Raw genomic sequence first — 18,928 nt, 5'->3', positions numbered from 1 at the left:
TCTATGCAAAATATTTCATGACTTCTCTTGACAACCCAATATTTTTAATATTATTACAGAATTTATTAGGAGGAAATATATACTCCAGTCTTTATCAATACCTTAATTTAAAGTAGAATTTTTTCTTAATCATTCCCTTGTAGATGGAAGGTGATAAAGTTTTTAGAAGTAATCACTTTACTTCTGGGTGAGTTAAGGACTTCAGAGTACTGAGGAAAGCACTTCAAAGTTATTTAATATAAGAAAAGTCCATTGTAAAAGAAGAAACTTGAAACTCTAAACAAGATTATTCCTAAGGACTTTTCTAACTCTAAATTCCTGTCATTTACGCCAGGACATAGCCGACATATCTTATCAGTCCTTTTTACCAAAATTCCTTTCATCAGAGAGAGAATACAAGAGAGAGCATTAGAGACAGAGCATGTGTGTGTAAGCAGAGGGACAGGCCATCTCAGCAGGGCCTTGTCACACCAAGATCCCCCTCCCCAGCCACACAGCAAGTCAGGATGCCAGACACGAGCACACCATGTGCTTCAGGTTGACTTGGAATCTGAACCCATGGTCTGTCAAGTGGCTTCTACCCATCAGCACACTACTGCCTGCTCCTTCTTCAGCTAGTACTTCACTAAAAACAAAAACAAAACAAAACAAAAACCCTAGAACTCTAGGGGAGGATGACTGATCAAAAAAGAGAATCAGGGTAAGTGCGGCCCCCATAGTCACTGAGAAGACTCCAGCCAGAGTTCTGTCACATTGGGAGGAAACTTCTCTTTCAAACCTCCATGCCGCTCATGCCTTCATACACAAATTTAAGTTTTCTTTCTTGGTTCTATAGATATCATACCTTTGGATGTCAGCTTTAGTGTAATTACTGTGATGAAAAGATGACCTGAGGCCAGTCCTGGTATCCTAACTCCAAAATTAATAAAGATTTGCAGTTCTGGTCAGATTTATAGGAAAATTCTCTAAGCAGGAAGTTAAATAGGAAGAGTGGGAGAAGATAAAAATATTAAGTAACCAGCAAAAAAACAAGAAGGAGAAGCACAGAAGTTCAAAGACCTTCATAACTGAGTTGGACAAAAAGATATAAAGCTCTTAATTTCTCTTTTTCTCCTCCTTTTCCTTTCAATGATGTGGGCTTAAATTTCTAAAACTGAGGTGCTCCTGCTCTAGCTTTCTACAGCCAGTGAGGGTCAGCATGACCTTCTCCTACTAAAGTGGATACAAGGGACATTCCAAAAAAGTAAGTATCTGTTCTCGGTAAACCAACCAACCAACCAACCAAAAACATCTTCTCCTTAATTTCACTGCATTGAAGGAGCTGGTAGACTAAGCTTTTATATTTCTTTGATGTTTTATCTTAATCTGATTTCTCTTCAGTCTCAAAATATTGAAATTAGTTGATTTTTTCCCAAGTTTTTGGCAATAATATCAGAGAAGTATTCATGTGACCAAAGCTGAAGGGGAGAGGGTGGGTAGGTAATTTCTCTTTTTTTTTTTTTAAAGGGATTTTTTTGCTATAGGGTGTATGTGCTCACCAGAGAGACAAAAAAAGAAAGACAGGAAGCAAGAAATCATTCCATGGAGGGATGGTCACACAGCAATCCCTTCTCCTCCATTCTCCCCCTGGAATTTTGGGCATGCACACACACACACCCAGCATGAGTCTCAAGTCTCTGGGTCCAAGACTCGCACCACAGTTGACTATGTGGAAGTCCAGTGACATAACCATTATGCAATCTGCTGGTTTCATGCAATTTCTAATTCAACATTAATACTGCTAACTTAATGGCCATAAAAAAATCTCAGTAAAATGTATAACCACGATCAAATATATAGCTCTGTGAGATGGATTCCTTGGCAGTGATGCTGTGCATTAATGTCCTGGGCCCAAAGAGTACATTCTCACTCTGTTGCATGTTTTTCTATCACCAAAACCTTGTAGATACTTTCTAGAAGGTTCCAAAAGTGGACGAACCTAGCAGCCTAGTGGATAAAGGAGCCAGATCCCACATGGATAATTAAAGTTGAAATCCAAGCCCCACAGCTTGAAAAACATGAAACCAGCAGATAGTGTAAAGGTTAAGTTGCTGGACTCCCATGTAGGTGACAGTGGTCCAAGTTCTAGATCTGGCAGCTTAAAACTCATGCTGGCTCTATGTGTGTGCATGCCCAAAATCCCAAGAGGAGAATGGAGAAGAGATTGTGGCTTGGCCAAACCCCCTGTGGGGGAGGTTTTTTCTTGCTTTCTGAATCTCTCTGTCTCTCTGGTGAGCGCATATACCCTATAGCAAAAAGCTCTCTTAAAAAAAAAAAAAAGGAATAATAGGCATCAGACTTTGGACCTCAGGCACTTCTTCTCTCTCCCACTCTCTCTGTCTCTCTTTGGGGAGTATAAGCACCCTCTGGCAATTAAAGAAAAGAAAAAAGAAGAAAAGAAAAGAAAAGATCTTAAAATGAAAGTGTTTTACTTTTTTCTCAATGCTATAAGAAGTTACATTCAAATTTTAGCAATGGTTTCATGAAATTGTCCAAAACCACATTTTCCTCTAACAATTAATTTGACAAATTTGAGTCAAAACAGACACACGAACACACAATTACATAATGAACTGCACTCCTGTCATCCTGGGAACAGACAGAGGCTTTATCTCATACGTACACAGCAGCATGGGTTCCAACTTTTCCGACATTTGAAAAGACTCATTCCAATTTTTTTTTTCCCACATACTCATTTACAAAAAGAAAAACTGAAACAAAACCCCAAACAGTTTACTTATTTTTTAAAAAATTCGACTGTCTAATAAAATGAAAATGGGTTTTCAGAACAAATTTTTATTTAAAATAGTACTTAAAAAATTTGTTGGAATGATAGCACATTTCAGCTTCTCTCAATATACAATATGGTTATCATGTACATAAACAACCACTTTGCAAAACTGCATGATGAGAGATTATCTTGCAGAAGTATTCCCACCCAAGTAAAGTAACAGCACAGTCAGTGAAGCAGTTGGACTGAACTTCCAGCATGAGTGGTCAGCCCTAATAGAAAAGCTGTGCAGACTACACCACTCCTTATTTTATCCAGTTCCTCTGCCATCAAATGCCCCCTTTAAAAGGTATTTATGTGTAAAAATAAGGAAATGCATTCTGGCTGTTGAGCAAATTCATCCTACTATGTTTTGCAAGATGTTAATAATTGCTACAGTGTATAAATATTTCCATAATCAAATCAAATATAGAGAATTCCAGAGAGCAACAAAGTTAGAGAGGCCTATTTACTTTTTCCTATAGATTTTTCAGACCCTCTGCTATACTGATGACATTGCAGAGTGGAAAAAAAAGTAGTAATAACACAACAAAAAAAAAGTAGTCAGTATTTCAAAAGCCTTTTCTTGCCACTCTTCTGTAATAACACTGTAGAATCCTGCACTTTGGAAAATGCAATAGGTATAATGATTTCATAAATGTGTGGGGAACTCAACTAAAAATTTAGTTTATGATGAACAGAAAGTAGAATTTAAAATGAAAAAAGTACTTGAATCAACTATGTTTAGGAGGATCAATAAAATATAGCAAGACTCACATCAAAATAGATTAAAATCTATTCATGGTGGAGGAAGAGGTTCCAAGTGAGGTTAGGAAGGCTAGAGAACAATTTTCAACCTCTGTGACCCTTGGATTCAAACCTAGCTTTGGCTTCTTTCTGATCCACATAGCAAATAAATCAAAATCACATAGAGACCTCTCAGGATTTCTTATCCCTGTTCCTTTCCCTTATCACACGGCCAAGTCTATACCTACCTATTCGGATAATGTGCACAGTGATGTAGATGTCCTTTCTCAGTTCGCTGCTACCCAAATCCTACAAAAAAACAATAAAACAAACAAAAAACCACAACTTTAGGTCTATTGATATCAATAAAAGGAAAGACCATTGTTGATTTTCAATATCTTATTCATTCTTTAAATATTTATTAATAAGCAAATACTAAATACTAGGTACCATGCTAAGTCCTATTATCATAGTACTTTGGTAACATAGGTTGAACATCCCTAATTCAAAGGTAGATCCAAAATCCAAAATGCTTTAAAATCTGAAACTTTTTGAGCACCATGTCATAAGGGAAAAATTCTACAGCTGAACTACATGTCAGAGGTCACAATTCAAATGCTGTAATACAAGAATATGGCATAAAGTTACCATCGGACTATAAGGTTTACATAAAGCATAAATGTGTTTAGACATGGGTTCTAACTCCAACAGGTCTCATTATGTATATGCAAATATTCCAAAATCTGAAAAAATTAAAAATCTGAACATTTCTAGTCCCATTCATTTCAGATAAGGGATACTCAAATGTATCATAATAGCATCAATAATATATTGACAGAAGTATTAATTAAATAAGGTTGGTAATACACTGAAGGAAGGAAAGTAACCATGCATCTTGGTATTCAGAACACTTGGCACGAACTTAATTTTTGCTATTTACAAGGTTTAAGCAAATTTCACTGTGTTTTATCATAATAATTTATTTCAATAAATAATATAAATAATATAAGCACAGAACAAGCAGATGACATAATGGTTACATTGCAAAACTCCCACGTAGTTGACCATGGTTTGAGTCCTGGACCTGGTGGCTGAAAACACTAACGCCAGGCATGTGTGTGCATACACCCAAGATCCTGAGAGGAGAATGGAGGAGGGATTGTGGAGTGGGCAGCCCCCTGGGGGATGACTTTTTCACTTTCTGTCTCTCTGTTTCTTTGTCTCTTTGGTGAACATGCACACTCTTTAGCAAAAATCTCTCTCTAAAAAAATAAATAATAATAATATAAGCACAACTAGGATAATCCACCTCATGGATGAAACAAGATTTACTTACCACAAAGAGAGAGCAATGTCGCTCTGGCTTATCTGGAGCTTTGGGAAGCCCATTTCTATTCAGCCTCAAGAAAAATCTCTCACTATAAGAGAAAAAAAATTATTTTTTTGAAAATTATTTAATATTTAAGAATTTATCCCTTTTCACCCTTTAGGCCAGAACCACCATCTTCTAGTAATTAACCAAAATGACAAGTACAAAGTGAAAGAGGAAAGGTACCCGATATATGTTCTCTAGGCCTTTTAGAAAACATGGAGTGGTTCCTTTGGCAACATACATGTGAAGCTACAAGAAAGGTGATATTGTAGACATCAAGGGAATGGGTACTGTTCAAAAAGGAATGCCCAACATATGTTGCCATAACAAAACTGGACGAGTCTACAATGTTACCCAGCAAGCTGTTGGCATTGTTGTGAACAAACAAGGGCAAGATTCTTGCCAAGAGAATTAATGTGCATATTGAGCATATTAAGCATTCTAAGAGCAGAGATAGCTTCCTAAAACATGTGATGGAAAATGATCACATGGGATCATTTAACTAAAGCACCAGCCTGCTCCGCCCAGAGAAACACACTTTGTGAGAACCAATGGGAAGGAGCCTGAGCTTCTGGAACCTATCCATGGCATGATGGGTGTTAAAAATAAACAAATCTATGGTCTACTAAAAAAAAAATAAATAAATAAAATAAAATTATCCCTTTACTAATTTTGCTTCATTCTAAGAGTTAAATTCAGTATTTATTTACTATTCATTTAACATAGAAATTTCTTGCATAAATTAGGAGAGTAGTAGCAAAAATAAACATTTGCTTCAATTCTGACAAAATTGGCAAAGCAATTGCAAAAGAAGAAAACATAAATATATATGCAAACAAAAATAAACTCTGCTTTCCTTCTCTACTTTTGCCTTTATCTATTGAGATTATCAAAGAATTTTTTTGGTCAGTTACAGTATTGTTTTATTACCTAATGTGTCAATTTTGAATTCCTAGAATAAATCACATGTAGTCACACACACACACACACACACAGAACAAAACAGGCTTCCATATCAGCAACAGCACTGTTATGATTTTTAAAAGTAGAAACAAATGTGAGATAAAAAGAGAGAGAGAGAGAAACAACATACAGCATAATGTGTTTCATTTGTTTGTCACTAAGAAGCTTTTTTTAATCACATTTTATGCCCTATTATATAATTAACATTAAGAACATTATCCTGAGTGCTAACCATCAACTAGAAGACTTAATATTTCATGATCTTATTAAGTCTAGAATCCAAAAACGTAACTGGAGTCCAAGAAATGAAGCTTGAGTTTTCTTTGGTTTACAAAGAAACAGAAAATCACAAACTCCTGACTGAACCTGCATTTGAAAATACAGTACCACCCAGATTTAATGTAAACATAAATGATGCTGTTGATCAGCCACTAATTCATGGTAACAAGTACTTATACATGGTGTTACATACTGATTTTAAAAAATAAGACAAATATCAACCCAGGAAAAATTCATCTACCAACTACCACAAGCTTCAAAATCCTAGCTGAATTTCAATATCCTGGTGCTTATGATATATTCAAATGACTGGCTGCCTCAGGCAGAGAACACACAACCAATATCCATAGAATGTGAAATTATTATGTAGTGTGGCCTTGGTCAGTGTAGTGTCAGCCTAGGGAAGAAGGAGGGAACTTGAGTATAGGACGTTAGTAAAAGTCTCAGAACCTACCAAGCCTCTATGTTATATGATCACTGTACCCTTGCCTTCAATAATGGTTTCAGCATCCAAATACATACACTAAGAAAAATGAGCTATAAACATCTTTAAAGAAGCATATGGATATGAACTGATGGTCATTTGGAATCACATTTATTCGATTTTGTGATCTAAATCTAGGTAGATACATTTAACAGATTCAATCACCTGGCTTTTCCCATCTCTTTCTTATATTATTCATATTCCTGACCTTGTGTATGAAAATGGATGGCCAATACCACTTTAACGGGGCCTTCTCCACCCCTATTTCTTTCCACGGAGTAGGTAGTTGGTAAGGTGTGAATGAAGTAAATATAAATTGCTACAAGTATCTCAGTTGAAGCTAAACCTCCCATATGGTATTAGTTTGAAACAGAGATTAGGAATGACAGACATAGTAAGAATGCAGAATTAAATTAATCTTATCCAATTCCATTGACTGTAATTCAAAGAAAAGAATTTCAAGTTCTCTTTGCAATAGAAGAAAATTCACTATTATTTCAAATTTAAAATATGATAAAAGAAAATGTGCAAAAATTCATCTTGGCATAAAGAAACCATACTTTAAATAATCATATTAAAGTTCATAAAGCTGGTATGTGACTGAGTGAGAATTCTATCCCATAGATTAATTTAAAACCCTTCCATTTCATTTGAATGCAATCAGGTAAATTTTTTGTCTCCCTTATAGAGACAAAGAGCAAATGCTTTCAGAAGATTGAAACAAAGGAGAAGTCATTTTTCTTGCTGGGACAGCCATGTAACTTCATTAAACCTAGACACAAGAATTCAGGATAACTTACCCCAAGCTCTTCCTGGACTAAAAGGAATGAAGGAAATGTGAACCATGATTCAGCACATTTCAAAGTGAAATATACACAGAAAAAACTGACTTTTTCCCCCCAAAATAATTATTTTACTAATAAAATGCAAAATTTCTAAAAAATACTTTAGAACTTGGTTTTATTTAGTCAAAATGACTAAGCTGAAGACTGCTATTTGGTTTGCATCACAGTAACCAGTCTCCTAACACATGAAATTCATTGATTATATTTTAGTACAAAACATATACAATGTGATGATTTTTCCTTCTCCCAGGCTAAGATCAGTATGCTCTGTTTTATATTTTTTGAGATCAACTTATGTTTGAAGTTCTTTATTCCTCCATTTGAAACAACTGTCGTATTATCTTCTGATAGGTAAGTATAAAATGATGAATACCAATAAGCTTCATATACAAAAATGAATAGGACATTCTAGATTTTAAAACAATAACTTTAATATCAACATAAAATAGAACTCTACACCTGCAAGTTTCATCAATATTCTGGTAAAACAACGTTTCCTAAATTACTCTATTTCAGAAAGAGATCCCTTCTTATCTGTCACTATTTTAATTTCACTAGTCTAGACAGAATCCTGATTATGCAAGTATTATACTATATCATATCCTGTTTCAGAAAGAATATCAATGTATACTAAGCCAATGACATATCCCTTAGCTTAGCATGCCTTCATGGAGAGATGAAAACAGACTGAAGATCGGTACTAGGGAGAAATAAGTCATGTGCATTTTTTAAAGATATCTTTCAAAAGGAGAATGAAAAAAAGAATCTCCATGGTCAATTAAAAAAATAATTAAATTTTAATTTATTTTTAGGTTTTTGTCACAGGGTGCATGTGCTCACCAGAGAGAAATAGAGAGAAGGAAACTCAGAAATCACCCCCCCCCCCCCCCCGCCCCAGGGGATTGCCACACAGCAATCGCTTCTCCTTCATTCTTTTGGATTTTAAGCCACCAACTCTGGGACTTGAACCAGCCATGTGAGAATCCAGCACTTTAACCACATGCCACCTGCTGACCCCTTAATAAATCCTTTCTACTTTGTTTTTAGTTTATTATCTCACATAAACTTTTATGGCCACAAACAAACATATTTTTAATAATTCTAAGTCTACTTTATTGCAACTCTATTCTAAGTTTGAGGAAAAAAAAAAAAAAGACCCAGGTTTTGCAGACTTTATACATGTGCTACATGGACCAACTATATGGCCTGGTGGATAAGGCAGCTGGATGCCATGGTTCAAGTCCTAGACCTAGTAGACTGAGCAACATGCCAGGCATGTATGCATGCATGCCCCAAATCCTAAAATCCCTCCATTAAGTCACCTACACTTTAAAAAAATTATTATAACAGGCTTGTGTGTTTCCTTCCTATTACAAAGATTATGATCTTTTAGGACAAAATACAACCATATTTAAATAACTGAAAGTAACTCCTACCTAACTTTCCCTTACTTCCCTATAATGTCCTTTACTTAAGTGGGAGAATCTATGAAATTCTCCAAAGAGATGTTTCAACAGATGGCCTCACTACTAGATATGAGACTTACCTATTTAACTTTGTGGCACCTTCAGATTCAACATAATCCCATTTAACCCCATCTCCATGCATATTTTATAACTTCATTACATTAAACATACAGTAATAAAAAATCTACGAGGATATAATTTTTTAAGGTCTTAGCCATAGGTGTACATGTGCTGGCTGGAAAGAGAAAGAGAGAAACAATAAGAGGGAAAGTAAGAAATCACCCCCCACAGGGGATGGGCATACTGCAATACCCTCTCCCCCATTTTCCTCCTGAGTTTGCGGGTGCACACGTACATGTGTCCAACATGATTCTCAAGTCACCAGGTCCAGGAATTGAACCACAGTCAGCCATGTGGGAGTCCAGTGCTTTAACCACCATGCCATCTGCTGGCCCCAGACATAATATGTTTTAAATGCATCTATTGCTTTCTTTTTTAAAGTAATAAACAGAACACTTCTAGAAACAATAAGAAATGAGAGTTAATACTATTACCGGCAGAGGAAAATCACCATTTGACTTCCTGATATACTGCCCTATTCTGCCAGGGGAAATTTCACTGTAGGAGAAATTTACTACCCACCTGAATTCTGTGTGTAGCTATTATAAATCTTGATACTATAAATCAAATCAACAATAACAAATTCTTTCTTAGGAAATAAACAATAACCAATCAAATTTATTATTTATAGCCTGCCTTCTTTTAACAAGGATTTGAGGAAACTAAGATAAGGAAATAAGAATGTAAATAGGGATCCCTAGCAAGGCTTCTGGGAGAAAAACAGTAAAGGCAAATCTGTACCCTTGGCAGACTTTATCACTTATCGTTTACATAGATTGTCTCGTTTAATACTCACAACCACTCTATGAAGTAGACACTACTGTCATCCTCTTTGCCACATGAGAAAACTGGAGCTTAGAGACATTAGCGAGGTTGTACAGTCAGTCAAGGAAGGAGTCAGGATATTAATATTATGAGGCTTAGAAATTGATGCCCCAAGGACTGGCACTTTGACATGCTGAGAAGCCTTCGAAGTAGAAATCAGGCCCTATAACCTTGTAATATTCCTCCTGCCTGTCTTGGTCCCCAAGTGGAGGGCTATTCCATTACCTCCTAAGACAGGCCATGACAAACAAGAGAACAAGTGTCTTTGGCCCCCTTCCTAAAGTTTTATCAGCTGAACTTGTATTCCAGGAAGAAAGATCAAGGAATATCGACACACTTGAACATACACACGCACACACAAATGAAATATAAGGAAACTTCAAAAAGTTTATGGAAAAAATGGAATTAAAGTACGTGTTTATTTTGCTGTAATAAAATTTTTTAAATCTAGGCATTTTTTTGTCATAATATATATTTTCTAAGAATTTTGTGAATATGTTCTGTAAATCTGTATGCCTTTCTTTTTTTTTTTTAATAAATCTACCTACTGTAAATGATTTTTAGTGAACCTTCCAGGGAGAAGGAAGAAAGGTTCTGCACCTTTACAATACCCAGGGTCCAAGTTAAAAACCTTGGACTTAACTACACTGCTGCCTTATCTTTAAAAGAACAAAGCACTTTGGAAATGAAAAAAGAAGAGCAAGACTAACTATGACACATAGTTTGTAGTGTGAATATTTTCAATAAAAATTCAAAATTTACAGACCCGCCCCCCAAAAAACAAACAAAGCTCTGTGTGTGTGTGTGTGTGTGTGTGTGTGTGTGTTATACCTGTGGTCATCCACTCAGCTGACCTACTGCCATATGATATACTCAGAAAGACCTTGGGATCAGCAGGTGGAATGGTGGTTAAGGAGCTAGACCCCACATAGCTGATCACGGTTTGAGCCCCGGTCGCACTGACTTGAAAATCACACCAGGCATGTGTGCATGCATGCCCAAAATCCCAATTGGAGAATGAATGAGAAGGGAATGCAATGTGACATCTCCCCTGGGAGGTAATTTCTCACTTTCCCTCCCTGTCTCTGTCTCTATCTCTGGCAAACACACATACCCTATAGCAAAAACTAAAAAACAAAACAGCAAAGAAACAAAAAAAGCAAAACAAATAAACAAACAACTCTCTATTAATGAAGTGTATGTTTCAACAGCACAGTTGGGTAAAAATGTTCTCACCAGAGATGCGAATAATATAGGGAGCATAGCAAAGATGTGAAGACCCCAATGTTTCTTCTGTGCCCCTCTTGTTCCTGTCCCTACCAGTCAGAAGAAGCTGTTCTCCTGGTGAAAAGGCCCTATCTAACATCTTGAAGGCCCCCAGGCCAGACCTGGGAGGTCCTCCTAGTCTTCTGAGTGATCGCATCAAGTGGCTCTCCAATAGGGCATCCTAGTACAATCTGTTGCCTTTAAAGAGCAATACAACAAAAATACACAAATGGCTAGTGGCAAAGACTTTTATACTTTATGTGAAATAGAGATTTTTAAAATTCTTTGTATGGATTCATGTTGGTTATTCTATGGCTCACCTCATATAAGAAATAAAACTAGTTAGTGAGTTGATGCCTGTAGATATGTAAGATGTTCTTTATCCAAAAATACATGACTGGGTAGTTTGGATTGAAACATAATTAGAAAGATTAGGGAGCTGCTCAATCTACAAAAGTTACAAAGACTACTTTTAAAATTATTTTGAATAATTAAGTCATTGAAATAGATTTATAGTCTCCAAAGGTAACAGTAACAAGAGGGAAAACATTTCGTCAGTCATGTTCTGGTAAACTAATCGAAAAAACCACTGAATTGCAATGTTCTTCTGTACTTATAACCAATTTATCAAATGAACAAGAAACCTGGCATGTACCATCTTTGAAAAAGCAGTTATTTAACTTAAATGTAACTGTGCTGCATATGAGGATAATAATAAATACCTGTTCTACACCAAGTAGGTATTGCAGGAGACCTATCAGAAGCCAAGGCAGAAAGGGTGGGAGCAATATGACGAACAAGGAACAGTAAGTAAGAGGATGGTTCAACAGTGCTGAGCCTACAGCCACTACAAGGCAACAGAATACAAAATAAGGTGATCTGAATTGCTTCCATTTCACTGCTTCTCCTCAGTTTTCTCAGATGCTTTCTGATTAACCCTGCCAGATTTTTCCAAGTATTTGTTGCGGGAGATCTGATTAACACTGCAAGATTTTTCCAAGTATTTGTTGCGGGAGATCAGAATTGCTACCTCAAAAATATGCCACTTTGGCATAAAGACCGTTGAGTTAGGGCAGTTAACAAGTCAGTGCAGAAAATCTGTCCCTCTTTTATTATACCTATGTGCCTAAAAGCAGGGCATAGATATTTAAAGACAAAAGGTAACCCTCCACCCCACCCACCACTCCCAGGGAGAAGAAATACCACTGAAGACAGGGCCTGCAGATGGCACCAGAGGAATCTAAATCAGCTAGTATCAGGAACTAACCTTTGTCTGGCCTTTCCCACAAGTTGCTCCCTCTAGAGACTCAAAATACTTTTTGTCTTGTCATTTCTCTAAAATCATACTGTTCTTTGTTAAAGATGCTACAGAAACTGGAATTCAAAACCAGCCTTTATGTCCAGGGTATCCCCCATACATAAATGAAGTATTGTTGTTAATAAACTTCTACCTGTTTTTCTTTTATTAGGCTTTAGTTGCATTGGCCTGTTCCAACCAAGAATTTATGAGAGCTGAGGAAAAAGATGACTCTTCTTCCTCAACACTATGAAGAAAAGTCTTTTTTTTTTTTTTTTAATTAAGGTTTTTGCCATAGGGCATGTACAAGAGAGACAGTGAGAGGGAAAGTGAGAAATCACTCCCAGAGGGGCTGGCCATGCTGCAATCCCATCTCCATTCTCCCTTGGGAATTTTGGCATGCATGCACATGTGCCTGGTATGACTTTTCAAGCCTAGGGGTCTGGGACTGGAACTGTGGTCAGCCATGTGGGAGTCCAGTACCATAACCACTAAGCCACTTGCTGGCCTGGAAGAGTTGTTAATGTGTCCTTTTCTAGATGAGGAGCTAAGAAGAACTCAAAATAAAAAGTTCCCCTAGCACAATAAAGCCTGAACGAGGCTAACTAGTCCAGGAGATGCTTTGAGCAGGGGGTGGAAGGTGTTCTGGCAGCCTTGACATGGCCATGGACCAAGGGCTATGTGGCACATTGTGGCACAGACCAAGGACAAAGGAATGACATATATAATGGGAATGAGCAATGGCAGACAGAAGAGACCCATTGGCTTTCTCCACCAGGGGACCCAAACTTGGTTGTGCACAGCCTTCTCTGGGAGCTGTTCAGAACCCAGGTCCTACCTTTGAGCTCCCAGTCTACTAGGTCACAATGGACCTAAAAGCTCTCTGTGTGTTTAAGAGCCCCATCATGTTAAAGGACCACCGTTTTTTACCTGAATGCCCAGGTCCTGATGAGTTGGAATTGCTGACTGACCGTTCTTATGGCAGTCATATATAACAGGAAATAGGCGACAAACACCTATTATCCCAGGTTCAAAGACTTTTCCCTTTTCTTCTCCCAACCACTCAAGCAACAAAAATGACAGAGTTTTTTCTTGGCAATAAATGAAAGTAACTCTTCAAGCATGTCTTGTGAGTTAAGACTATTAATGTGCTTTCTAATTTTAAAACTAAAGCAACATTAGGGTCATGAGCTCTTTTGACTAAAGAGAAATGAAAAGAGGAAGACCCTTGATACCAAAGTTTCCACAGAAGTTTAAAGAGGAGACAGACTCCGAATTTCCTTTTCCAAATACTAATGTCCAAGCCCAAATTCTCTTTACAAATATTTGAGTGCTGAGAGACCAAGCAACCAAATGATGTAATGGCTTCGTTAGGGAAGTAAGGATTTGATTGTAATGGAAGGGTACAAGAGAAGAAAAAATTTAAAACTTGAGCCAACTCCATTGTAAACTGCGAATATCAAGCGATTCTTTCTTACTACTCAGACTGATTTAAAACTATTGGGTCATCAGGAAAGTCATGACACATTTTTGCATAGAAAAACAAAATAGTACGTCATGAATTTCCGGTCGACCTAATACTTCATTCTATTTTTCTTTGCAGAGAATAAAAACATCTGAAGCAAAATCTTTTTAGGAAGATAAAACTTAACAAGTGTGTGTGTGTGTGTGTGTGTGTGTGTGTGTGTGTGTATCACTCTAAAATTGTGAGTGATGTTCAGGTCACCTGCAGTTTTGCATTGCCTGTGCTATCAGACTAAGTAATGGACTGGTAAATTGAAGAAATGATTCTGACTGACTATTGATCTGAGAGAGACAGCAATGACTCCAAGTTCAAAAGACTTGATACTCTAGAGGTCCCAAAGTTCACTTCACGTAAAATCCTCAAAAAAGGAAAAAAAAAAAAAAAAAGGTACAACTAAAAGGTACAACTATAAACAACTAGGTTGCATAAACAACTTAGGAAAAAACTTGCTTGAGTCTCTCTCTAGGGAAATTATTAAGCATTTCAGTAGAAAACAAGTTTCTCAGGAAAGTAACAAGAGTGGGCATTGATATGACATTGCTGGGAACGTGAAATAAGAAGGCCTGCATGTATGCTGGGTGTCTTCTGTTCATTCCTCTGGGAATTCACATCATCTCATCATTGTAAACGCTCCGACCATTGGGGGAGAAAGCACTCTGAGCTACAAACAGGAATTATTCTGGCCTCTGTAACAATGTCTCTCTTTTCTTTTCTTTTCTTTTTTTTTTTTTTTTTGAGAGGTTTTCGCGATAGGGCACGTGCGCTCGCCAGAAAGAGAGAGACAGAAAGACAGAAAGTGAGAAATCACCCTCCAGGGGGGATGGCCACACCACAATCCCTTCTCCTCCATTCTCCTCTTGGGATCTTGGGCACGCACGCACACATGCCCAGTGTGAGTTTAAGCCACCAGGTCCAGGACTCAAACCATGGTTGACTACGTGGGAGTCCAGTGACATAGCCATTATGCCAACTGCTGGTCCCAACAAAGTCTCCTTGTTAGGGAAGCATCTGTAACAAGGGTTTAAAATAAAGTAAACCTGAGTCCTTTCAGTACTCTGGGTTGAAGCATGCAGTTTCATGAAAAAGCAAAAAAGCTTTACATAAAAACAGAATAATTAAAAATCTACATAATTCATGTCTTGCAAACACAATAAGTATAATAAATCTTTCATGCATTCATTTATTTCCAAAGGATATTTGGTTTTAATGAAAAGTAATCAAAAGCAAAATTTCTTTCAATACCTTACACATTTATTAAACTTAAAAAAAACCTATTTCTATTATCATTAAATACTATTTATTAATTACATGATGCATGCAACTGCACTTTTTATTTTATTTTTAGTTTTTGCCAAAGGGCACATGTACTTGCTGAAGAGAGACAGAGACAGTGAGAAGGAAAGCGAGAAATTAATCCCCAGGATCATGCCACAATCCCTTCTGTCCCATTTTTCACTTGGGATTTTGGGCAGGCATGCACACACACACCTGGCACAAACTTCAAGCCATTGGGTCCAGGACTCAGACTGTGGTTGGCCATGTGGGAGTCCAGCACCTTAGCCACTATGCCGCCTGCACTTTCCTGCAACTGGACTTTAGGAGCTACATGGGGCCAGCTACATGGGAGATTAAGGCAGTGGAGTCCTACATAGTTGACAGCAGTTCGAGTCCTGGAACTGGTGGGAAAATCATGTAAGGCATGTGTATGTGTGACCAAAATCCCAAGATGCAAATGGAGGAGAAGGGATTGTGGCATGGTCATCCTCCGAGCGGGTGATGTCTCATTTACTCCCTCTCTGTCTATCTCCAGAGAGAACATATATCCCATGGCAAAAATTCTAAAAAAAAACCTCAGGAAGTTACAAAGCCTTTGAACTGATAAGCAAATGTTAACTGTTAACGTGTATGAGAATAAATACACTACTGTGTGTCGAGACCTATAGTTTATGTAAGTTTAAAAAGAAACTTTAGGGGGCCAGAAGTTAGCATAGTAGTTAAGGCACTGGATTCCATATGGCCAACTCTGCAGTTTGAGTCCTGGACCTGGCAGCCTCAAAGAACATGCTGGGTGGACATGCTTGAGTGTCCAAAATCCTGACAGCAGAAATAAAGGAGAAGGGTTTGTGGAGTGACCATCTCCCCTGAGGGGTGTTTTCTCACTTTCCTTGTCTCTCTGTCCCTCTCTCTCTCCTTCCCCTGGGTGAGTACATGTACCCTACAGCAAAAAAAAAAAAAAAAAAAAAAAATCTTAAAAAAGCACAGAAAAAAAATAATAAATCTTAGGCACTGAAAAGGTTAGGAACCACTGCTTTAGATACTGGAAATACTTTTGTGGAATAAAAATTATGATATATATTGGAAATCATACAAAGAATGGTATAAATTCTGGCCTTAAAAATGTTTCTTGTGTGGGACCAGCGAATAGTATAATGGTTACATCGATGGACTACCACAAAGTTGACTGTGGTTAGAGTCCCAGACCCAGCAGCTTAAAACTCATGCTGGGGGGACAAGCAGCCGGCGTAATGACTATGTCACTGGACTCCCATGTAGTCAACCACAATTCGAGTCCTGGACCCGGTGGTTTAAACTCACACAGGGCACATGTGCGTGTGTGCCCAAGATCCCAAGAGGAGAATGGAGGAGAAGGGATTGTGGTGTGGCCATCCCCCCCTGGAGGGGTGATTTCTCTCTTTCTTCCTCTCTGTCTTCCTGGCGAGCGCACACACCCTATAGCCAAAAAACAAAAAAACCAAAAAAACAAAAACAAACAAACAAACAAAAAACAAAAAAAAAAACAAAAAACAAAAAAAAAAAAAAAAAACAAAAAAAAAAACCTCTCCAAAGGGGGGGATAAAAAAAAAAAAAAAAAAAAAAACTCATGCTGGGTACATGTGCTGGAGTATCTAAAATCCTGAAAGGAGAATGGAGGAGAAGGGATTGTGGCATGGCCATCCCCCCGAGGGGCTGATTTCTCACTTTCTGTCTCTCTGTCTCTCTGCTGAATGCATGTGCCCTCTAGCAAAAATCTCTCTTAAAAAATAAGTTTATCCATTTAAAGCTTAATAGTAATTTAAACATCATTAGAAAATATTAATAAGTTCTGTGAGACTGAGTATTTCTTTCTTCCTGTTTTGTTCAATTACATGTCCCCAATGCACAGCTGAGTATTTGAACCTGAAAAGAACAGCAATTGTTTGCTGAAGGAATGCATAAATAAAAACCAGCAATTGCAAAGGAATAGCGTGCATTTTATGATGCTCAACTGAAACAGTAAGATGCTGTCTGTATTTAACTTGTAGTTCAAAATGTCTAAATGGGGAGGATGTTGTACATTTATGTGACAATTTTTATGTACTTTTTAGCATGACAGTGTTTGCAAATGATGCTTCCCTAGGGACAGGTCTGAGAGCACAGTTCCAATCAACACAGTGTAACAGGAAACAGCTCTGATGCACACAACACCTTGCGCTTTCTCTCTTATTAGTAAGCATATCCCCACTGGAGTGCAAGGATGATAGCAAAGACTCAGACTTAACGGCAGGATCTCTTAATGCTTTGTCTCGACTACAAAATAAGACTTAAAAGCTTCCTTTAACTGCATCAGTCCCTGTCCTGTGTCAAGCAACATGCAAGGTGCTGGGAACATGACGATGAGAGGATAAAGTTTTATCCTTAGAAAAGGAACTGAAAGGGTTGTAGCATTAATAATTCCTTTGTCATTTTCTGAATCATCTTACAAAATAAATGGCATTGCATACCAAAGGTGTCCTTGCAATTTGTTCACTATGTGTGATCATAGCTTATTCTGCAGGGAACCTAGGAAAATGACATTATTCTGAATTCCCTGAGGGATGCAGATGCTGGGTAGAGGAAGAACGAAAGCGATGACTACAATCCCAGTGAAAGAAACACCAGTTTCAGCAGCTTTTAAACTACACCAATAGGGGTAAAAGGGCCTTCTGAACACCTCCTAAAATATTGCACTATTTAATTAAAAAGAGACAAGCAACTCATATAAGTGCTTAGAGCTAAAGGTAAAGAGAAAGCCAGCCAGTTCTGAATTCATGTAATCTAGAAGTTTTTGGGTTCTTGCATCTTCAGATGTTTAGTTTAGTCACTCACTATTTTATTTTTATAATAGGGTGTGTATGCTCCCCAGAGAGAGACAGAGAGGGAGGGAGAAAGTGAGAAATCATCTCCTGGGGGGATGGTCAATACTTTCTCCTCCAGCTTCCTCTTGGGATTTTGGGTATACACAACCATGCACCCAACATGATGTGCAGGCTGCCAGTTCATGTTGGGTGCATGTCTGTGTATACCCAAAGTCAGCTATGTGGGATACAAAACCTTAACCTCCACACAACCTGCTGGCTCTCCATTCACTATTACAATAATGGAGTAATTTACAATTTCCAAAATGACTGGAATTGCATGGTTTTTAAAATGCTACAGAATAGGGATCAGAAGATGGATTAATGGTTACATCACTAGACTCCCACGTAGTAGACTGTGGTTCAAGTCCTGGCTTCGGAGGTTTAAACTCATGCCGGATATGTGTGCGTGTGTGCCCAAAGTCCCGAGAGGAGAATGGAGGAGAAGGGATTGAGGCATGGCCATTCCACATGCTTTTGGTCTCTCTGTCTCTTAGGCAAGCACACACGCCCTAAAACGAAAATCTCTCTAAAAAAGAAAATGCTACAGAATAGAAGAGTTCTACCCTGAATGCTCTTGTTAATAGTTTAAGTAAAGCTTTTTCCCCCTTTTTTTGCTTGTTGTAATTTAGATCCTCCTCTGGTTGATTTCTTCTTTAAATTTTCTCTCAGAAAGAACCTTGTCACATTCTAAAGCAATTATTCGCTTTTTTTATAAGACAAAGAAGTGTGACCAAAGGAGGAGTAAACCACAGATCTGATTAACTCCGAAGTGA

At 37.7% G+C, this 18,928-nt stretch overlaps 1 protein-coding gene across 1 annotated transcript in view; it reads right to left on the bottom strand.

The window, feature by feature from the left end:
• LOC106734949 (dedicator of cytokinesis protein 4) overlaps nt 1–18,928 on the bottom strand; it is a gene marked incomplete in the record, with an annotated part of 360,446 nt that overhangs the window by 67,098 nt on the left and 274,420 nt on the right. Inside the window, 2 exon segments of the mRNA XM_014588158.2 lie at nt 3,805–3,865; nt 4,893–4,974. Of these exon segments, the coding sequence (XP_014443644.1) occupies nt 3,805–3,865; nt 4,893–4,974 (143 nt within the window).

This window comes from Tupaia chinensis, unplaced genomic scaffold (genome assembly GCF_000334495.1).
Source record: "Tupaia chinensis unplaced genomic scaffold, TupChi_1.0 Scaffold000262_1, whole genome shotgun sequence".
Taxonomy (NCBI): domain Eukaryota; kingdom Metazoa; phylum Chordata; class Mammalia; order Scandentia; family Tupaiidae; genus Tupaia; species Tupaia belangeri.
This window is presented reverse-complemented; position numbering and strand designations above follow the sequence as displayed.